At 39.9% G+C, this 23,946-nt stretch overlaps 1 protein-coding gene across 3 annotated transcripts in view; it reads left to right on the top strand.

The window, feature by feature from the left end:
* The window catches only part of Dora (Dorado), a 641,834-nt gene that overhangs the window by 529,332 nt on the left and 88,556 nt on the right, over positions 1-23,946 (top strand). For 2 of the 3 annotated variants that reach the window (XM_067152778.2, XM_067152779.2), the window contains exons 13-14: positions 3,706-3,826; positions 17,717-17,770. In XM_067152778.2, coding sequence (XP_067008879.2) covers positions 3,706-3,826; positions 17,717-17,770 — 175 coding nt within the window. The remainder of the gene's footprint in view (positions 1-3,705; positions 3,827-17,716; positions 17,771-23,946) is intronic. The other variant, XM_067152780.2, reaches the window with a different exon arrangement.

Here is a 23,946-nt window from a genome sequence, read left to right on the forward strand (position 1 = left end):
TTTTTTATGAAAATAATTTTTAAATGTTGTTAGCTTCACATCCCACTAACTACTTTTACGGTTTTCGAAGTAAAAATAATAGTTGTAAATAATTAAACAAATGTTTCACAATTTAACATGCTTTTTCCTATGAAAATTCAAGTGATCCGGTTATTTTACCAGTTAATGCATGTCCATTTCCTGAATAGAGCAGTTTCGAAATACTTACTAAAAATTTAGAGTCGGCTCACCATTTGAACTTGTGATGTACACAGAGCTGTTCTTTTGGTAATTATTTCAAATGAAGCATTTGTACCACAGCCAGCAGTCGTTCGAAAATGAAGTATGTGTAAGTCGTAACTTTCAATGGCATGAACACAAAATTTGTGTGAATTATCTTAGTTAGTATTGAACAACAGTTTATTTCATCGATATTCAGCTTTCATTATGTAGTAGAACTGGCATCGTGGTAAAGACGAGAGTTTGAAAGTATTTGCAGACAGATGGCTATTATGGCAATAATGACTTACAGAAAATGAATCCGAGTTTATAATCCTGTTTACAGTTGTAATGGATGACATCATGTGAGCAGCAAAAGCAGCATATGGAGGAAGAGAAATGAACATATTGTTTTTGCAGATGATATTGTGATTTGGGGAGAAGAGGGCATGAATGTTCAAGAACAGTTGGATGTGGTGAATGGGAAGATAGAAGAATGTGGATTGAAAATAAGTGTAGAAAAGAGTAAAACTCTTGTTATGACTAGAGGGGAGAAAGAAGGGAAAGGTCAGATTTGCAGACAAGCCCCTGGAAGTAGTGGAGACATTCAAATACCTGGAGGGGGGGTAGCGAATTAATGGAGAATGCTCGACTGGATGCTGAAATTAGTAAGAGGATTCAAGTTGGAAGCTGTTTCTGTCATAGTGTAAGAAACATGTTATGGGACAAAGATGTGCCAGTGGAAGTAAAGGAAACTATGAACAAGATGTATTACGTACCCATAACAACTTACGGGGGACAATGACAAAGAAGGATGAGAGTCGAATGCAGGCAGCCGAAATGAAGTTCTTAAGAGTATGATACAGAAGAACATAAGAGACAAAATAAAGAATGAGAAAATCCAGGAAGAAATTGGAGTGGAAAAAGTGAATGATAGAATAGAGAAGAGCCAATTAAGATGGTTTGGGCACATAAAGTGAATGAGTGATGAAAGAATGCCAAGAAAGGTGATGGAAATGCAAATGCAAGGAATGAGAAGTTGCGGACGACCGCGATTGAGATAGGACACAGTCCAACGCAGTATTAGAGAAAGAAACCTGGACTGGGACACTGTTGTAGGAGGAGTGGTGGAAAGACTGAAGAAAGTGGAGAGAAACCATATTTGCCCCTACCTGGTTACAGCTGGATAATGGGAAATGATGATGATGATGATGATGATGATGATGATGATGATGATGAGTTAGTATTTTATACATATTTTTCTCTGACAGCTATGCTCACACTACTGGCAGGCAAATTAAATATGATCCCACAGTCAACAGTGTGGCCTTTTTTTGTGACATGAATGAGTTAATGTCATCGCGATGATACACAGTACGAATGTTATCGGCTGACAACAATCGCACTTTGAAAACATCTATGATCACACAAAATGATGCTAGATAAATCCACTATGAAGTTATTATTATTATCGCGATGTTAGAAAATACAGAAGAAATTGGCCAACAAGCACCTCACTTTAAATACACTCATAAATGTTACAAAAATAACATTAGGCAGAATACTGATAATGGTTCTAATGACCTTTGAAAACAGAAATGTAGAAAGATAGTTTTAAGTAGTAGAAAGGAACTTTCGAATACTCGTATAAGTAAAGATAGGAATTTGGATAGGAACCTTTATTATATAGGGCATAAAAACTTTTCAGTCTGTCAAACACACAAAATTTCAATAAAAATTGTAACACTATAAACATACCTGTAAAAAAAATACACACTATTACACAAAGAATAACACGTTTTGTTCTACAAGAACATCCTCAGATTCTATCAAATCACTTAAAACATGCGTGAATATATGCAGTATTGTTTACGTTGCATAAACGTGTCGAAGATAGAGAGTTACGTGATAATATGAACAAGTATTAACAAATGATGATTTCATAAGTACTCAACCAACACTCCAGTCACCCGGGTGTGGTTAACAAGCATCCTCCACTCCTTTTTGTCCTTCCACTTTTCCTTCTCCACCACATCCAATCAGCTTCTCTAATGTCCGTCCAAATCTGATCCATCCACCTTTTTCTCGGTCTTCCAACTGGTCTCTTTCCTTTAACTTCTCTTTCCAATTCCCTTCTTGCTACCCGCTCCTTTCCCATTCTTTTTACATGTCCGAACTGTCTCAGTCTTGCTTTCTGTATCTTCTGTACTAACAGTTCTATATTTAGCTCTTCTCTGATTTTAATATTTTTAATTCTATCTCTTCTTGTCTTTCTAACTGGGGGTCAATGACCTCGATGTTAGGCCCCTTTAAACAACAAACATCAATCAATCATCAATCTTTCTAACCGATGTTCTTAAAAATTTCATTTCTACTGCTTGGATCTTAATATCATGTCTCTTATTAGTTATTATCAGTGTTTCTAGTCCGTATGTTACAATTGGTATGAAATACTGTCTATATAATGTTAATTTCATTCTCTTGGGTACTTTGTCATCCCATAAAAGCTCTCTGACTTGATGATAAAATTTTGTACCTTTACTCAATCTGTTATTAATTTCAGGGTTGATTTCATTACTTCCATTTATAATGCTACGCAGATATGTAAACTGTTCTACATTCTCTAACCGTTCTCCATCTTATGTTCACTTGCCTTCTCTTTTTCTCTTTTCCACAGTGCATGACTACAGTTTTCTTTTTACTAATTACCATTCCAAACTCCTTCAGACTAATTATCATTCCAAATGTCCAGTCTCCTTTGTACTTCCTTTTCTCCCTTTCCCCAAATCACCACTTCATCTGCAAATACCAAAGCATTCACTTCATCACTACTTATACTCTGTTTTACACGTTTTATTATTTCATCCATCAATATAATAATAATAATAATAATAATAATAATAATAATAATAATAATAATAATAATAATAATAATAATAATAATAATAATAATAATAATAATACTATAAAAAACAAAATATTCTACTTATCTGGATTGCTGAAGCTTAGTCCGCTGTCACCAAACACTATTTCATGACTGTGAGAGAGAGAGACTGGAAAGTTTTTATGCCCTATTTGACTAAGTCGACACTGGAGAGTATGGCTTCCTTCTTAACAAATTTATTATAATAAACAGACAGACAAGGACAGTCTCCACATCTTCATCTGAAAATGGCTTATTCTGACCCTACTATTTTCAGCCTGCATTTTACATCAAGACATGAGTGCAATTGCAGCTTTCACAGGATATTTGTTGTGTGGAAAAGTATGAAGCAATCGGCATAGAAAATTATTGTACCAAAACTTGATTACTTTGTCATGAACACCTATGAAACCCTATATTAATGGCAATTTTTGTATCTCAGGATAGCCATATCCCCAGTCTTCCTTTTTATGAACTTAGATTATAGTGCATTTTGTTTAATTAAATAATTGAAATAATTTACTCTTGGTAATTGAAATAAGTTTCTCTTTGTTTGTAAGTATAATTATTGTATTTTCTTGTAGAAGTTGACTCAGTTGTCCAAGCGCAGGAAGGAAGAGTTCAATCATCACGAGCCAACTGCTGCACCCATGACCAGTTCATTAGTGGCTTCATCCGATCCAGTCTCTGCAGAGTCTGCCATCTGTGAGTATGCCTCATGTTTTTGGTTGTCTTAACATTATGAGTTAAAATTAATATTGTTTAGTGTTGTAATGAAAGGTTAGCAGAAATCTTTTTTCCCTGGAGTAAAGATTATGTAAGTTAATATTGCATTTAGTGCCCTAGATCAATTAATAATATCAATTGGTTATTGTAAATCATATATCCTTTACAGTAAATAATTAAACAAATTTAAGAAATTTTAAATTATTGTTTTGAATTTTACTACTGCTTTTCAACAGGGGTGCACCAGTGGCATCTAGATGTTTCTGTCTTTAACAGTAAGCATTGTGATATTAAGTCAAGATTTGGCAGGACTATTTCAGGACTCTAATTATATTTGGCAATTGCAGGCAAAGAATAATATTCCCTTCAATGTATTGGATGTTTAAAAAAATTGCTGTCATCTGTTGTATTTACAGTCACGAGAATTTTGTCATCTAAAGTGAAGAGAGACAAAAGATCAAGAACTGTATAATTGCTTATAAATGATAGATTATTCTGTTCATGTGCAAGTGTATCAGTACACTTCAGTCAACACAATTGTTTGGTGTTGCTTGAATTAAGATTGCTATGATACCAGGAAAATGATGGGGGTTTAACTTATGACTTAAGTGGCAAGTCTTTGATGGGATTTGAAGATTCTTATAATTTACCTAATTTTTTCTTCTCTAGTGACTTCTCAGATCATCTTAAAACATACATTTTCAAATGGTACATGGATATTGCCAAGTAATTCTTGGATTTGTTGCTAGTCCTGTGTGGGTTATTTATCATATTTATTTGTAAATAGGATCTCCCTTGTTTAAAAAAAAAAAAAAAATGAAATGATCACACAAATAGTCATCTTAATTGCACAGATCTGACTGAAAGACAGTTTATAATGTCATAAATTGGCTGTTTTATTTGGTGATAGTAATTACAAATCTCTAAATTCTAATTTGACATTCACCACACTAATACAGTGTTTTAGAGATCTTGTAAAGATAATATATAAAAATATATATTCCAGCAGTTGAGTGTTATTGCCGGGAGTGTCCGAAGACATGTTCAGCTTTCAGGGTGCAGAGCTGTCTGTTTGATGCCTATGGGCCACTTGTGCATCTGGTTGTGGTATGATGATGATTGGTTGTGGGGTGATGATAATGATGATGGTGGTGAGGCAGAGGAGGCTGAAACTCTGCACCGAGACATGGCCTACCTAGGAGAATGTGAGCTTCCCTTAACCAAATACAGACAAAATCATGGCAGGTCACAATTCTGGCTTTGCAGGTGGAATAAAGCTGAGCATCCTTATTGTGATTGTGGGCGTATCGTATGGTAACGGAATGTCTGTTACGTAAGTACAGTCAAAACTGGTTAAGACGTGTTTGTGGGGACCGAAAAATATAACGTCATAAAGAGGAAATGTGCTAAAAATGAAAAACAATTACGCTGTTAAATTTAAAGTTGGGTTTGAATGTAAAAACATTTACAATGAAAATAAAGAAACAAGTATTTACAGCAAAATACGGAAAAAATAAAATAACACACCTATTTAGTTTTCTTCAAATATACCACAAATATAAATTCAAACAGCTTAGAATTAATAAAATCATCCCAAAAATCATAAATAAAATTGGTCCAATACTCGGTTCATTCACAATTCACCATTGTCATCTGAAGTTTCACCATCGGAAGTTTCGTCGCTGGCATCTTTCCACAAATAATCATTCTCACTACCATCTACTGACTTTGAAATTCCACATTTCTTAAAGCTTTTGGACACTGGATCATTGGGAATGCATGCCCATGCGGTCTTGATCCAGCTGCATATTAGTCCCACTTCAGGACTCTTCACTCGTCTGGTTGGTGTTAACGTGTGTTCACCATCAGACATACATTCGGTGTACAACTGTTTCATTGCAGTTTTGAAAGGCTGGTTAACGCACACATCCAATGGCTGTAGAATAGAAGTGAGTCCTCCGGGAATTATTGCAAGATCGGTGTTTCCTTTCCTCATCATATCTTTTATGGCATCAGTTGTATGTCCTCGGTAACTGTCCAACACAAGCGTGTTTTGTATTTGTAAAAAAGCTCCAGGGCAATGTTACCAAACGCACTTCACGCAGTCCTTAACTAGCGCACTGTCCATCCAGCTGGACTCACATGTTCTAACAATAAGACCGAACGGCAAGTTTTCTTTCGGAAGTGTTTTCCTTTTCATAACCACATACGGAGCGAGTTTGGTTTCATCCGCTACGCACAACATTACCGTGCATCGTTGTTTTTCGTTACCACCTGTTCTGATGGTTACACTTTTAGAACCTTTCGTATCCACTGTATTTTCCAATGGCATTTCAAAATAGACAACTGTCTGGTCAGCATTCCCAGTTTGCAACAGCAAATAAGAATTTTGCTTCCTCAAATGAATAATGTGATGCTAAAAGGCCATTAATTTTTCTTCATACGCCCCAGGGAGATGTTGTGAAATAGACGTACATCTCTGAATGCACAATCCCTTTCTCATACCTGCCAACCCTTCCGATTTACCCGGAAACTTTCCGTTTTTTAACTCTTCTTCAGGTTTTCCTATTTATTTTTACTTCTTCCTATTTTTTACCAATATAACCTCCAGTACGGCCAATACTTTCCCCCTAGGATAAAGGATAAATTCTTATGTGCTTGTGTAATTTACGAAACCTCATTTTCAAGCGCATTTATTTCATGCTTTATTTCGCGAGTGTTTCGTGTTTCGTCCTTCGCCTTCGTTTATCGTGTTTCCCGCTCACCACAGCAGCGTATACACTGTACAGCCGTGTACAGCTGGGGATTCGGGACGGCAATCGTCCTGTAAGCAAGAGAGACTAGCGCGCGCAAGCGACTCAGTTAATCGGGACGAAGGAATGAGTTTGTTATTGTGTTGTTCGCGCGCCGGTGACATCGTTTCTGTGCGTAGTTTTGTCGGAGTTGTAGGCCACGTGTTTTTTTCTTGCGTTTGTATGCTTTCCCCCTCTGTCAAAGTCGTATGTTAATAATGTGTGGGACATATTGAATTGTTTTGTATGTGGTAGTTTCGCGTATTTAAGTGCATACTTTTAATGAGTTGAATGTTTTTAAATGGGTTGTGTCGGTGACAGTCTCTGGTATTTTCTCTTCTCGTCATGGCCAGAAAATATAACGAACGTTATCTCCAAGCGTTCAGAGATACCTATAAATTTCCGTTCATTTTACCGTCTGATAAAGGAAACTACCGTATTTTCTCGCGTTAATTAACGCCCTTGCATAATTTACGCATCCCAATATTTTTAGGTCCAAAGTGGAGAAAATGAAATGTTCACGTATTTGACGCACCCACAACTTCGAACATCCATCAGGCAGCTCCGGATGCGTTTCGAAATAAAGATGTCAACTACTCAAGTAGCAGCCTTCCTATTGCGAAAGCGGGCATTCCAAATTCAGAGCAACGTGCTGTTACTATTCTCCGGACCACCTTTTGAGCAGACTAAAGCGGAAGTGACGTCATTGTCTCGTCACACTCGCCGTGGTTGCCAAATGAGCCGGCGCGCGATTCAAAGTTGTACTCCACCACTATAATACAGCACAGCTTACGGATTGAACCTCGAATGAATTAAAAATAATTTATGCATTAACGAATCCCATACAGTTTTTTAACGGCTTACATCTTTAAACAATTAATTTACTGAATTACATTTTAATGTGAAAACCTACAATCTGCTTTCCAGTCAATGACCGGGTCAGGGATGGAGTAAATAAAGCCCCATCTTGCGGCGAGGACAGGAATTGAGCCGGCTGCCGAAGCCTGTTTCACTCCTCTGGGGCAATGATTAATGACTGACAGATGAAATTAAATGATACTGGAGAGTGATGCTGGAATGAAAGATGACAGGGAAAACCGGAGTACCCGGAGAAAAACCTGTTCCGCCCCCGCTTTGTCCAGCACAAATCTCGCATGGAGTGACCGGGATTTGAATCACGGAACCCAGCATTGAGAGGCCGACGCGCTGCCACCTGAGCCACGGAGGCTTTTAATATACTAACTACAATTTTACAGTACAATTTCAATAAATTAGTTATTACAAATATATTTTTATAAAAATATTCTTCTTCTTAATCTGTTTACCCTCCAGGGTTCGCTTTTCCCTTGGACTCAGCGAGGGATCTCACCTCTACCGCCTCAAGGGCAGTGTTCTGGAGTTCCCGACTTTGAGTCGGGGGATACAACAGGGGAGAATGACCAGTACCTCGCCCAGGCGGCCTCTCCTGCTATGCTGAACAGGGGCCTTGTGAAGGGATGGGAAGATTGGATGGAACAGACAAGGAAGAGGGAAGGAAGCGGCCGTGGCCTTAAGTGAGGTACCATCCCGGCATTTGCCTGAAGGAGAAGTGGGAAACCACGGAAAACCACTTCGAGGATGGCTGAGGTGGGAATCGAACCCAACTCTACTCAGTTGACCTTCCGAGGCTGAGTGGACCCCGTTCCAGCCCTCGTACCATTTTTCAAATTTCGTGACAGAGCCGTGAATCGAATCCGGACTTCCGGGGGTGGCAGCTAATCACGCTAACCACTACACCACAGAGGCGGACTATAAAAATAATAATAATTAAAAATACAGTATATATATATATATATAATATTTTATTATTTATTGTTGACTATTATTATCTAAATATATGACCTGATTTCTTATTGAAATGAGCTGCGACTCACGGGCGATTTATGAAAAAGGGAGAAAAGTGAGGATTATATATGGGCCTACTCGTACTGGAATTAACTTGGAACTGACAGATGAAGTTGGGGATCCAGGCGAAAACCTGTCCCACCTCAGCTTTGTCCAGTACAATTTCAATAAATTAGTTATTACAAATATATTTTTATAAAAATATTATTACATATTATTATTATTATTATTATTATTATTATTATTATTATTATTATTATTATTATTATGCAGGAGGTTTCAGCGTCAGCTTAGCTTGTGCCGCAGTAATTAATCTGTGTCACTATCGAGTGGCTGCACACCCAAGTCGGAATCAGAACCGGGGTCAGCACACGAGGAAAACTAATCCCGCCGTCAATACTACTCGCTCGGAAATGCTTATAAACAGACAGAATCATATTTCTCTCACCGGAAGTAAAAATCTTGCGTTTCTTCTTCAACTGGTAACAGTCTGGTGAATTTTTGTTCGGATCCATTGCACAATAATATCCAATAACGAGTAAGAAGAAACCTACAAACGTACAAGAGACTACAAGAATTATGAATTAGCACACAATACGCACATACACTGTTTTTGTAAAAGCGAAGCACGCTGATAAAATTCTCTCACTGCTTTTTTAAATAGACTGTGATTGAAACTGCACCCACGTGTTCTTACTGAGTAAGTAAGTATGGCAGCCCCGCATTGACTGCACCATTGCCAAAACTCGCCTTGAGTAGCGCACCCCCCTTGCCCCCTCGCCTACCGTGTGACAACACCGAAGACACTGCCCCTGTCGCCCGCGCCATCCCCTGGTCTATACACTCACTTCCGCTTTAGTCTGCTCAAAAGGTGGTACGGAGAATAGTCCCAAGAGATTCAGCCCAGAAGTGACTAGTGACGCTCTATCCCAGTCTGATACAAACATATTTTACGAGTGTTTCGGGTACGGGACATTCTGTGATCTCAAAATTGCTTGTTAGTCCACAGTATTAGAGTAATACTGCATCATACAAACTCGCGGTGATCAGTTACGCCGAAACATACGGGAATAGGGCAGCGAGCAGCAAGTATTCAGTGTCCAAATGGAACGTGCGCTACCGCGGTAACAGAGAAGTGCACTTCAAGCGACCAACAAATCTCGCAAAGCATTTCACGGACCAAACAGTGGCACGTTTCTGCAAGTAGAGGAGCATCTGCTTAAATATATGATTTTGTTATGCAACGTTGGATAAGCCGTTTCTCACGAAATGCTGTATTTTAAAGAATGAGAAATAGTCGCTGCACATGGAATCAGTGTCTCGGATTTGAAGGTTAGCCGAGGCTTGATTAATAATTAATTATATAGTTACTATATGAAGAGAAATGGACTTTCTCCTCGACAAAGAACAACATTATGCCAAAACTGACGAATGATTTCAACCATTTTCGTAGCTTTGTGATTGAGAAGCGTAAAGTGAAGGAATATTTGACCTCCCAAATAGGAACCGCAGGTCAGACGCCAATCACTTTCCATATGCCACAAAGTCGAACAATCTATAAGAAAGGAACTTCAAATGTTATCGTTCGCGCTACCGGAAGCGAAAAACAACGATGTACTGCAATGCTTGCTGTAACAGGTTGCCTAAAGCAAAATTTCCGCGAGTGATCCACGTTCTTATTCAAGAAAAAAGGTGGATGGACACCTCACTCGTACAAGATTGGATGCGAATGGTTTGGGGTAATCTAGCAGGGTCCCTCCTTCGATGTTCGGCCCTTCTCGTGTTGGGCAGTTTTTTGTATTTTTGCCGGTATGTCATTGTTATGACATTACATGAATTGTACTTTTATTATTTCATGTTTATTTCACTTCAGGTCGTATTGTCAGCTCGTAACGGGAAGAATATTTTCCATTGTCGGTACTTCAAACCCACGTGTCTAACTTACCTGACTTTGACTTTACAGAAAAAATCTCACGCCGGAATTTTACGCCAAATGACGATAACCGCAAATGAGTTGAACCAGTAGTGTTTATATTATATTTGATGTATCTTTTAAATGTAAATGAATTGTAAATAATTTTTAAATATCTGAATTCCTTGAATGATTTACGCATTCGAAGTTTTCGGATGTATTTTTTGTCAAAAAGGTGCGTTAATTACGCGAGTAAATACGGTATTATGCATTTTGTAGCGTGTGTCGGTGTGACATGAATGTTATTATTCGTATGTGTCATACATGAGAATGATTAGGTACATTTTCTTGTAACCATTTTATTTTTTCTTAGTTTAAGATTTTAAATTGAATGGTCATTTCGCATTGTAATTTAGATATGTATGCCTTTTATCCTGACCTTTTTTTCACCTAGACCGTGATGGAATATATGTAATGAAATCTAAGAATTAAAAAATCTTCCTATTTTTGGTTTCTAAAAATTGGCAGGTATGCTTTCTCCAACAAAAGTTTCGGATCCATCCGCGGCTCGCAGTAAGACCCTGTGTTTTGAGTTGAGATCTCTAGTGCTTTCAATTGACAAATTTCACTAGAAACATCATATCCTAACTCACATTTTTCTATCACAAATTTGTGGAGTCGTTCTTCAATTTCCGGAAACACTGCACTTTGCCCGCGGAACGCTCTGCGATCGCCGTTACTTTTTAGAAGTTTTTCCTTCTTCTTCCGCCAATCACGAATACACAATTCATCAATATCGTACTTTCTACCAACGGCACGATTTCCGTATATTTCAGCTTCGCTTTAGTTTCTCACGCACAGTAAATGACCGCAATGCCGTTTTGAATCCATCGCTTACTATCGAGACAGCACTTTCACGGGACAGATACGGAACTCGAATGTGAGCGAGGTAGACTTCCGTAACCACAGTCTCGACTCTTGCGAAGTACGATATCCCGCAAGATCAGCTATTTGCGCACCCAGCATGCCAGCAACACTCGTGAAACAACTGACGATCGAGCATCTGCAGCAGCGGCTTTCATATTTACCGCATATTTACCTATATTCTTTGATTTACCATATTTCATTACCTTACATTCCGCGTTTACATGCCACTGTAACCGTATTGAGAAAAAATCGATCTTGTTTTCTAGAACGCAACTAAAGCACAATAAGACTTGAATGCCCATTTACATGTGGTATGTTGGGTACCTTAATAGTATTCAAATCTATTTCAATACTCGATGTAAACGTAGTAAATATTTACGAGAATGAACAGCTTGAATACGACCCACACCAAACATTTAGAAACACTATTTTGGGGGAAAATGTACGGCTGGTATTCGGAATTATACAGTATGTTTAAAGTCTTCGTAGGAATGACCCAACATCTGGGGGACCCGTTTCATGTGTGGATTAGCATCCGCTTTCTCAATAAACTTCAATTTTTCATAATTTGTAAACTGTCCAGCTTTCTTCTTCTCCATAACTGAATGTCCTGCAAACCACTATGCACAAGTACAGTACCGGTAGGCCTAATATTTACATATGTTGTTATACAATTCACTTACAATCGTAAAATTAAACACTAACACATCACACAAGCTACTGTTGCGTGATCCAAACAAACAAAGGCCCACATTAAAAACTGGCTTGAGACTGACGCTCCCTGCAGCTGTAGGTCGACATGTTACCGTGATTCGGGGCCATGAAATTAAGTTCTCTACCAAATCCTTACCCAGGCCTGGAAATGGTAACTTAAATTTCTCATGGTGGGAGTTACGAACGTACTAAGGAGTGACTTTAAGTGTGTTATCCAGGTTTCTTTAGCATGGGACACATTGAAATGGAGGGGAAACAGCTACAGATGAACCATCAATTCAAATATCTTGGAAGTGTTATCTCTGATACTGGTTCTATAGATAAGGAAATTTCCCACAGAATTCAGGCAGGTAGCAACTTTTACAAAATAGTTAAAGCCATAATATGGAACAAGAAAATACCAACAAAATGTAAGAGAGTCATATATGAAACTTATTACGTACCAATCCTGACCTATGGTTGCGAAACATGGACCATGAGAAACAAAGATGTTAGTAGAATCCAGGCAGCGGAAATGAAATTTGTCCGCAGCATGATCGGCAAAACACGAAGCGACAGAGTCCGTAATGAGGAAATCCGCAAGCAGGCTCAAGTTGTAAGACTGCAGGACAAAATAACAGTGCAGCGACTGAGATGGTATGGACATATGCGACGCATGGGTGATAACAGATTACCAAAAAAAATGTACGATCTAAAACTTGAAGACAAAAGACCAAGAGGGCGACCAAGACTCAGGTACAAGGACATGGTGAAGATTGACATTCAACAGAGAGGACATACTTTGGAAAGCATTGAAGAAGGAGAGAAGTTCAGGGACCGCAACTGGTGGAGAAGCCTCGTTTGCCTACCCCATCACTTAAGATGGAACGACGTGGGGTATGTATGTATGTATGTATGTAATGTATGTATGTATGTATTTAGCATGGATTGGGACTTACGAATAATGACATAATAACCAGGAAAATGCACTAGAGAGGAACCTCTTAACCAGTTTCATCTGAACAAGGGGACCATAGGGCCACCAACGAAGCTGTCAGCTGGATATCCTCATTGACGTGCAGCTCTGATTTGACTAGTTTTTGTGTCTGATGTTTATTTGTAACACTTTGGTTGTTTAAGCAAGGTTGGTACTACAGTGGAACCTTGATTATCCGCTCCCAGAAACTACGTTTTACTGGATTATTCATTCAAATCATATGGTCCGGTGAGCATCCTAACTAAATCATGTTGTAAAAATCCCACATTATCTGTTCCTCTAAGAAACGATTTCCCTGATCAACCAACGAGAAATTTTAGTCCCATCAATGCTAAATCCTTGATCAAGCATTTTTCAAGAAAAAAGTATCTCACGAAAGGACAGCTTCAGCATACGTATGGATCTTGGCTTTAACGTCCCGTCATTGCGAGAATTAGAGCAAGTACTGTTATTGGAAAAGCAATTGGAATGAACTTGCATAAGGGACCACCTTAACTTCGCATGTGGCTGGTATTGTTTAGGGAATCCTTTGAAATTATAAAGCAGAGTGGCCACAACAATTGGAAGGAGACAATAGCGTGTCACAACAGCTCTTCTTCAAGACAGAACAAGTTTCGTCAAATGTTCATACTTGTAAAACATTATATCCAGGGTTAGATGTTTATTTTTGACTTTTTTCGATTGTGTCACCGAACAGGTTTTCTATACTTCCCTCATGACACTATATAACCACTGGGCTTTTGGACAGGAATCAAAATTGTTCCTTATTAACAATAATCTAGCATTTTAATATGATCAGATACGACTATATTGTAACGTGTTGGCGGGTTAAATAAGTAAATAAATGAGTACAGCACCTGGTAGTGTCCTATTTCTACCATTTATTAACTAGGCACTACAATTACAGATTTACACACACACAGATGAAAGCCGACATTACAACTTACACACGTACACGGTCACACACTTACACTGTTCGCGCGCTCTCTCTTAGTTTCTCTTATGTTCCATTTACAATGAGAGAGAGAGAGAGAGAGAGAGAGAGAGAGAGAGAGAGAGAGAGAGAGAGAGAGAGACACACACACACACACATTATGTACACTGCACTCACTCAGCCACTCGGTCACACTCGCTAGCGCTGTCACGGTCTACAGTTTACACGTCAGTCTCATAGGTCGGGATAGTATCCGCTGTTCACTCAATCCGTCGAACCCCGCTCGCAGTCTACACACGTCGTCACCCAGTGTACCCTTCTTCATCCTTCCAGAACACTCAAGGTTCTTCTCTAGCAGCCGGCCACAAGGGACGCACACACACATGACGTCAGGGGAACAGGAACGAGTCCTCGGCTCCAACAGGCAGATACTTCATCAGCCTGCACTCTCCCAGGCCATCACTGACTGCGCTCCAGCGAACTCAATCTTGCTCTCACTCACTCTTACTCACTAACTCCGTCTAACTCTCACTTACTGTCACTCCAAGTTACTCCTCTCCTTATATACCTGCTCTGGGCCATCCAGAACAGTCCGGATGCTAGATGTGTCCAGGAACCTCGCGAGATGGAAGACTCCAGATTAATTGTCGAGTAATTTCCATCGTCCTATGGGGCGCGACCACGGACAGAAGAGAGAAGGGCCCGCCCGGCACTTTAATGTTGCTCGCGATTGACGCGCTCGAGCCTAAGGGGGTGGGTCGATGGGTGATGAGCTCGGCGCGTAGCGACTTGGCATGGCAGACGGTATAACCATTACATTGCCCCCTCCTTAAGGCTGCTTGTCCCGAGCTGCTCTGCGATTCGCTGTAATACGGTTTGTTCGGTTGGCCACCACCTTCCCATGGGGGATCCACTGGGTCCGGTCGACAGCGTCCTCGTCCCCGTTGATGACGATTAGTGAGTCCTCGCGTGGCAGCCGGATCCTCGGTGGTTTTCCTTTCCTCCACACCCACATCCACTTTCAGAGGGCTTGAGCGTCTTCGTAGTCCTCTGGTGTGATGCCCGGGACTGGTTTGTTTGTCCCAGATTTAGCCCTGCTGAATTTCCTTTTCTTCTGGGGTGCGGCATTTGATGTTCGTATAAGCACGCTGCTTCATGCCGGCACAAGTGTCCTGGTCAGGTGGCATCCTCGTTCGTTGGTCATCGGTTCGTCTTCCATTGGTGCTCCATCTGCTAGTAGGGGTCCCTTCAGCCGTGCCGTTGCAGTCGCTGCCTCTCTCTCACGGGCCATCGTCAGAGCCTGTTTGTAGTTCTCCTTCCTGCTGATCGTCCTCCCTGGACAGATCTCAGCGTCACGTGGTTTATCACAGCCATCAGCCGCCTCGAGCTTGGTGTCACCTCGGGATAACTCTTCCAAAACCACGTCTCCTGGTCTCTCGATCTCGGCGTCGAATTCCCGCTGCGTTACATCGGTGCGCTGACTCCTTTCCTGCAGCTGGACTCGGTAGGTGGCTCTCGGTTGGTGGACACCACAGTGTGCGTCAAGCTCTCCCACAACCTCCTCGTAGGTCGAACTTGGCTGGGGCTGCGTTGTACTCTCATCTTCTGTACACGTAGTCCGGTGATCGGGTATTCGGCACTCTTCTTGGACGTCGATCCGGTCTCGAACTGGGTCCGGCATGTTCTCTTGGAAGTAATCCTGTCGTCCCGTAGGGTTTCCAACTTCACGATGGTGGAGCCGCCGTCGCTGCTAGCAGGATTCATTCGCGTCTCCACAGCCATCGTTTCCACAGGCAGGGCACTTACTTCCACCGCTGGGCCTCGAACTCCGGACTGCACAACCATGGGCATCTCTTCGGACCGCTTCTCGTCCAGTTCGTTGTCGTCCCGCACTTTGTCATTGTAGATCTCGGTTGCGAGAGAGCGCACTTCGTTTTCTGACTTTAACTGCTCGCTCTTCCGTTCATTTGTGTCTGTTTTCAATTGGTCCGGGTTTGATCTCCACTCAGATCTCAGTTCACTAATGAGTTTGCCATAACCAGATTAAATTTTATTTTCAAGTTCACTAAACTTGCTTAGAAAAATCTGGAGCTGTTCGGAATTCATTTCACTCGAAGAAATTTCTGCCGCCTACAAAATAAGCTACCAGGTACTCGATTCTGACACCAGTGTTTACGTAAGAGCTTATCCACCAGTTGATAATTTGTCTGTCCCACTTCTGACACCAGTTGTAACGTGTTGACGGGGTAGATAAATAAATGAGTACAGAACCTGGTAGCATCCTATTTCTAAGATTTATTAACTTAGCACTACAATTACAGATTTACACACACACACACACACACACACACACACACACACACACACACACACACACACACACACACACACACACACACACACACACACACACACACACACACACACACACACACACACACACACAGAGATGCTAGCCGAAATTAAAACTTACGCAAGTACACACTGTTCGCACGCTCTCTCTCTTAGTTTCTCTTATGTTCCATCTACAATGACACACACACTCACTCACACACGCACACACACACACACACACACACACACAGAGAGTCATCGATTATGTACACTACACTCACTCTGCCACTCGGTCACACTCGTTAGCGCTGTCACGGTCCACAGCCTACACGTCAGTCTCGCAGGTCGGGATAGTATCCGCTGTTCACTCAATCCGTCGAACCCCGTTCACAGTCTACGCATGTCGTCGCCCAGTGTACCCTTCTTCGTTGCTCCAAAACACCCAAGGTTCTTCTCTAGCAGCCGGCCACAAGGGATTCGCGCACACACACACGACGTCTGGGGAACAGGAACGAGTCCTCGGCTCCAACAGGCAGACACTCCATCAGACTGCACTCTCCCAGGCCATCACTGACTGCGCTCCAGCGAACGCAGTCTCGCTCTCACTCACTCTTACTCACTAACTCCGTCTCTCACTGACTGACTGACTCCAAGTTACTCCTCTCCTTATATACCTGCTCTGGGCCTTCCAGAACAGTCCGGATGCTAGATGTATCCAGGAACCTTGCGAGATAGAAGACTCCAGATTAATCTTCCAGTTGTTTCCGTAGTCCTCTGCTGCGGGACTGCGGGTGGAGGCGAGAGTGGCTGGCCTAGCACTAAAGTGAACGTGATTGGCGCGGCTGAAGTAAGGGGGTGGGCCGAATACGGTGACGAGGCAGGCCCGTAGCAAGTTGGCATGGTGGACACTATAACCATTACAATATTCTCGAGACCAGAACAGTGCTGCACCTTAACATACATAAAGCCGTGGGAGGTCTTGGGATTGCCTATTACTGTTTTGGTCGTAATACAAGACAGGGAATTTTACATTTACGTGTTTGTGTTAAATGTCTTCATAAAAACTGCAGTTGTTTCATCCTGTCATCTTTGATGTTACCGAGCTACTGGCTTTTTGGAAATACCAAAATGCGTGCATGTGGCATGGCTTTTTCAGTTTTCCAAAAATATTTATGAAGGAAACTTCAAACTATGATGGATAGTTGTTATGAATTAATGTAAAGATGATCCATATTTTTATTATTAAATATCCTTCAAATTATTTAATTTAAATAGCTTGAGGAGGAGGGTATAATATATCAAGGAGTCCTATTTACGAGTAAATATGATATATTTTCGTGCTTAAGAATCTGAGGAAGGAGTAATATTTATTACAGTATGAAATTCTTACTTGTAGGTACTGATGATATAGCGTTGTCTACTTGCCTAGACGTTGCATGCAGCAAAGAGGGTAAGCAAAAGCCCCAAAGCACAATATTGTGGGAAGCAGTTTGTATACTTTTGCCAAGCCTTTATTGGGTTACCCAGCTTCTATCTGCCTATAAATTTCCTCCTGCAAACTTCACTGATATAAAAAAAATCGTTCGAAAAGTGTTACCAAAATCTGATTTGACAAGAGAGTTGGTGATAAAAAAAATAATATGAAATTAAACAGCTTCTTTATGTATGAAAGAAATCTTTGAATCATAAATTATGAGGAATTTTAGAACATTTTTTTATGAAAAAATTAGAACACAGCATAATGGTACATATGAAAAGTATCTGGAAAGTATTAAATTATAACTATTTTCCACAGCACTGAGATGTTCCTTTTACCTATTATTATACTTCATCTGACACAATGAAAGTTTTTGTAGTACTGCATTTAAATTTATTTCCTTCAAAGACTGTTATATTTGTATGTTATTTATTGAATTGGGGTTTTCTTTTCATTTTTTCTTTTTTCATGAAGTCATCCAGTTCATGTAAAAAGCACAGGAAAACTGTCACGTTTAAAACAGCCAGTTGATGCTAAGGAAGATGTAGAATCTGCAGTGTTCATCGGTCAGCTTGTTGTTGACTTTCTACATATGATATGAATTAGGACTACAATTTTTGATGAATTCATTTCCTGGTGTGGCTAATCTTTAATAAATTGTAGGCACTTTCTATTCTTGCTGTTTTTGTGCTTCAGTTATTAATGTCAAATATATCATTTAGTTCATGGCCAGAGCATAGTTCAGTGAAATTTACATACAGTTTGAATGTGTAATTATGGAAAACAGTTTACCAACTGGACAGTTACGTACTGTATACAGGAACTGGACAATTTTACAAAGAGGTTGTGACTAGTCATCTTTCCTGCCTAATAACTCACTTGTGAGCTTGCATTCTACTCTGTGATGGTATTTCTCATTCTACTTAAGGGGAGTTTGAATACAAAAATTACATTTTTGAACATTTGAAATTTTCATCAGTTCAGAATTTCTCAGTTGTATTGGTTTATGATTTGTTCAAAGATTTCTTTAAACAATTTATGAAGTTACGCTTGTACACTGGTGGAAATAGAAAAAGCAACACCAAGAAGGAATGTTGATAGAGCAGTGAAATTTGACGGGGAGTACCGGTAATGAAACTGCAAATGATTTGAAGATGCATGTAATATGGCTATGTATTTGCTGTACAGAAGTCAAGGAGTGTTCTGCAATACATTAATATAGGGTATAACCATCGTGTGTTGCTAAGCATGCATGGATTTTAGCATTCATAGTGTCATACAGACCACTGGTGGCTTGTGGTCTATTCCAGTCGTTGTACAACATTACATGTCTCCTGGAATGGAACCCTCTTGGAACATTCTTTCACCCCAAAGTACCTAGGGGTAACGCTGGACCACTCTCTCACGTTCACAAAACACTGGTCCAACATCAAACACAAAGTCAGTGCTAGAAACAACATCCTGAGGAAGCTGGTGGTATAAACTGGGGTGCAAAGCCAAAAGTTCTTAGAACCACTGCATTGGCTCTGTGTTACTCTGCTGCAAAATATGCATCCCCTGTGTGGTATAGGTCATCCCACACCAAGACTGTGAACCCTGCCCTGAATGAAGCTTGTAGATTAATCACAGGATGCCTGAAACCTAACCCAGTTGAATAGCTATACTGTCTTGCTGGTATTGCACCTCCAAGTATTCATTGAGAAGTCGCTGCTGATCAAAAACGACTGAAGGTTGAGAATGTTGAAGCTCACCCACTCTTTGGTCATCAACAATCTCAATCTAGGCTCAAATCCAGGAAAAGTTTCCTCCAGACATCAAAGCCCTTGAAAGGACCACCAGATAAGGAAAGATTTTCCTTGTGGAAATAAGGAGCAAGAATGGATGGAGCCGCATGAACATCTTCCGGCTGGCTACAATGAAGGCTGGAGTGTTTGGAGGTCCTCAGCCGATTAAGAACTGGTGTCGGGAGGGCTAAGTCCTCACTTAAGTTATGGGGCTTCACATCAGAGGACAGCAAGTGCAACTGTGGTGAAGAACAAACAGTGAACCATATGTATCAATAGCCTCTCTGCCCATTTACATCCTCAGTGCAAGATTTAATGATTGCTGATGACAATGCCCTATTTGTGGCTCAGTTTTGGAAAAACACCATCGAGATATACAGTAAATTTGGTCAATTTCCTTTGTTTGTTAATTTTTGTAATTTTTTAAATAGTTTAATTATTATTTTATTTTAACTGTATGATTAAGTATGCTTCTGATACGAGTAAATAAATAAATTTCTCTTTTCATAATCACGTTCTCTGTTTTTCTGTCTTTTACGTACACAAATACGCACATAAACAGATTGTCAGACTTACCCTTCCATCAGCTGTTATCAGTCTCCAACTCTCCATCTAATGGTTTAGACCACATGGTGATGAATGAAGTCCATCCTACAGTCCTTTTTACTGGCAAATTTATCACAGTAAACATGGAAAACAGTATAGTTGGTTGGTTACTTCACAAGCACAAATCCATGAACAACTTTGAAAACTGGAATCATTAAATCTTCTTGCGATTTACTTCCTTTTACATTTATTAATCTGTACTAGATCTACTGGTGGCAATGGCCAGCTGTAGTTCTTAATTTTCAAATTGTCTTCTAAAACAAATGTGAAGTGTTATTTTTGTAAAGTTCTCAACACGATTCATTGTGCAGTATACTCATCTACAAACTGAACATTTTCACTACCGTTAGTAGATGAGTAGAATGCAAGGATGAGATTGATAGACTCTTGTCTGCTGCATGAAAACAGTGACTCACACTTTGCAGAGTTGAGTGTCTCGCTGATCAGAGTTGTGAACATTCGGATGAATTATGGACAAATCTGTTTTTTTTTCTCTAAGGTGTTTCGTATATTGATGTACTAGCTGACGTACCTGTGCTTCGCTACGGGATTCTCAGAAAGACCAACTTTGTGGTTTTCCTAACTGAAATCAACATAGGTCATTACAAAAACGTAAGTATAAATGTAGCGATTAAAAGCAATGCTATCATATAAAATACTCGATCAAATGGAAAGCCGCACGTTTTATCACTTTTAACGAATAGTGGTGCGGTTTGATTGCGGTGCCAATCTAATAGTCCAAAGTTCCAGTGCTGGGATGACCAGGCCGCAGATTGCCATGAACACGCACCTGCCATTATTCCGCTAAATATGCAAACTGTTCATTCCAATCAGTGCCTCAGAGTAGGGATTGAATAGCCCGAATGCTCTGATGATCCAGTGTGTTACGTACCAGTAGTATCAGAAAATTTATAAACCAGGGGAATGGCATGCTAAAGAAGAAAGTTATCTAACTCCCCAGCTACTTCCCATCAATATTCAGAGAGGCTGTTACACTCTGTACGACTGGGCGAGTTGACCGTGTGGTTAGCGGTGTGCATCTGTGAGCTTACATCCGAGAGATAGTGGATTCGAACCCCATTGTCGGCAGCGCTGAAGATGGTGTTCCGTGGTTTCTCACTTTTACACCAGTCAAATGCTGGGCCTGTACCTTAATTAAGGCCTAAGGCACTCCTAGACATTTCTTATCCCATCGTCGTCATAAAAACTATCTGTGTTGGTGTGACGTAAATCAAATAAAAAATACTATGTACGCAGCAGTAATCCTATCTACCGGAGCTGAGGGGCAACATAAGACACAAAGCACATCACGACAAACAATGGTCAATGTAATGTTATTGTTGATCATTGTTACGAGCTTTCTATATTGTAGGCCTTCACATTTAGTTTTCTTTCGACTCTGTGATTTGCAAAATATTTTATACCGTAAACTGTAGTTTCTTATTCTCCGACTTTACATACCGATTTTCATTAAATACTATTTACCCATTTTCTCGTTACTCGGCGCTGATATGGACTTAGTAACAAAAATCCAAATTCATGAATATCTTTGTGATCATAGCCAGTACGGTAACAATATATAAGACATGAATAATAGGAAATTTAATACTATATAACCTTAGTTACGTAGCATTCATCGATTACACCTCTAATAAGAAATATTTGAGAATTACATTTTAGGCCTTCCCCTAAACTACCATTTCACTCAGCGTGAATAAAATAATTTACGACCTAGACTATAGCGACTTATCTCCTGACTTTGCATACCGATTTTCATCAAGATAGGACTACTAATAACAAAAATATTTGAGAATTAAATTTTAAGCCTTCCCCTAAACTACCATTTCACTCAGCATGAGTAAAATGATTTATAGCCTAGATTGTAGAGGCTCATTCCCCGACTTCTCATACTGATTTTCATTAAATTCTCTTCAATCGTTTTCTCGTGATGCGTGTACAGACAGAGAGACAGATAGACAGACAGACAGACAGAAATTACGGAAAAGTAAAAAGTGTATTTTCTTGTTAGTATGGACATGATCGATACAGAAATACCATTATTTTCAAATTCTGAGCAATGTACAGACAAAACTCTTATTTTATATATATAGATTACAACCGGTAAGCATACAACAAAACTGCGTTCATTTCAACAACCCATCTTTCTTGCAGAACTCTTTCCAATTTGATGGCATGTTGATCTAATTCTTCCCAGTCAACTGGTGTTGCAGATATATAGACAAGAAAGAAGTTCTACCTATTAAGTATCAAGTATCTTTCTTATCTGTATTTGTGCATTAATCAATACGGAAATGAAACTTATAAATAATGGTGTCGCAGATGCGATAGCATTCACCATCACTTTCTGCAGCTTCGTAAACAAGGTGGTACCTGTAATGTTAGTTTGATTTTGGCCCAGGCCTTCTCGATGGCATTGAGTTTGCATATATACAAGGAGGCAAGCGTAAAACCGCGAATCCATGCAGTCTTAGTAATTCCTGGAATCTCTGTTCTTTTCTGAATTTTTGAACTCCTTGATCAGTTCAGAAAACTGAAGTTTCTTCATTCCTTAATAAAACATTTTAGCTATTTAGCCATTTCACCACATCACTTAATGGTACTGCATACCAAGAGGGTACTTTGTTTTCTTCAGTACTGTGGTAAAGTGCATTGTCAATTATTCTAACACTTCTAGGAGTTCCTCACTCACCCACTATTCATTTGGCCGTGGTAATCTCCTGAGGCCTTTCGTGTTCTAAACATCAGTTTTGCACCGTCTATAAACCTCTTCTTAGAACCAGCACGGATGAGCATCAGCTCCTGTTGGTTGTAACTCTCACTTTGTCAACATTTTAAAAGTTATTTTTTTACGTCACACCATCACAGATAGGTCTTATGGCATATGTTATGAGTTTCATTATGGTCTGTATTAACAACTGATCGCTATCAAAGGGTAGAGAAGGGTCCACCTATTCAATACCATGGTGACGATAGGATAAGACAGGGCTAGGACCGGGAGAGAAGCGACCATGGCCTTAATGAAGGTGCAGCCCCAGCATTTTGCTGCTGTATAAATGGGAAACCATGGGAAAACCATCTTCAGGGCTGCCGACAGTGGAGTTCGAACTCGCTACCTACCATATGCAAGCTAATAGTACGTGACCCAAACTGCTAAACCAACTCACTTGGTCCAACATTTATTAAATGTAAGATTATTGTCTGTTCGTGATTCAATATAAATTATGTTTTGTTCCAAGTACAGCATATTTTCACGTGTTTTAAATTGTTACCTCACCAATAAACAATATTTGGGGGCTGATCAGAATGTTCCTCTTACTGGCCTATCTCTTCCACCAGAACCTCATATTATACAGCACATTCCTTGAAGTGTTCACCTTCCATGGATAGTTTATTTTCTCGTTAATTTCCATCAGTAGCTTAGTTGCTCCCTGCAGTAGATAGAATTTGTTTACATCTCATATGACTCTTCTATCAAAGCCATCACAATGAAACTTGTATTCCTCAGATCTAGGCGTACTTTTGCCTGGGGTAGGCTATTCAGTAGAGACTGATTAACGGGAAGTCCTTTGTTACAGATGGTTGAGATCGTTCAAACTAATACATCACTATAATTCACAACCCGCAACTTACTCTCTTTTACCAAGTACGTGAATTTTCCCTGTTTAACTTTATTCACATAGGTTTGCAGTGTTCCATATCACTCGCTTCTCTAGCTTCTCTATGAGTTGTCTTTTCCTT

The sequence above is a fragment of the Anabrus simplex genome, chromosome 8 (assembly GCF_040414725.1).
Source record: "Anabrus simplex isolate iqAnaSimp1 chromosome 8, ASM4041472v1, whole genome shotgun sequence".
Lineage (NCBI taxonomy): Eukaryota > Metazoa > Arthropoda > Insecta > Orthoptera > Tettigoniidae > Anabrus > Anabrus simplex.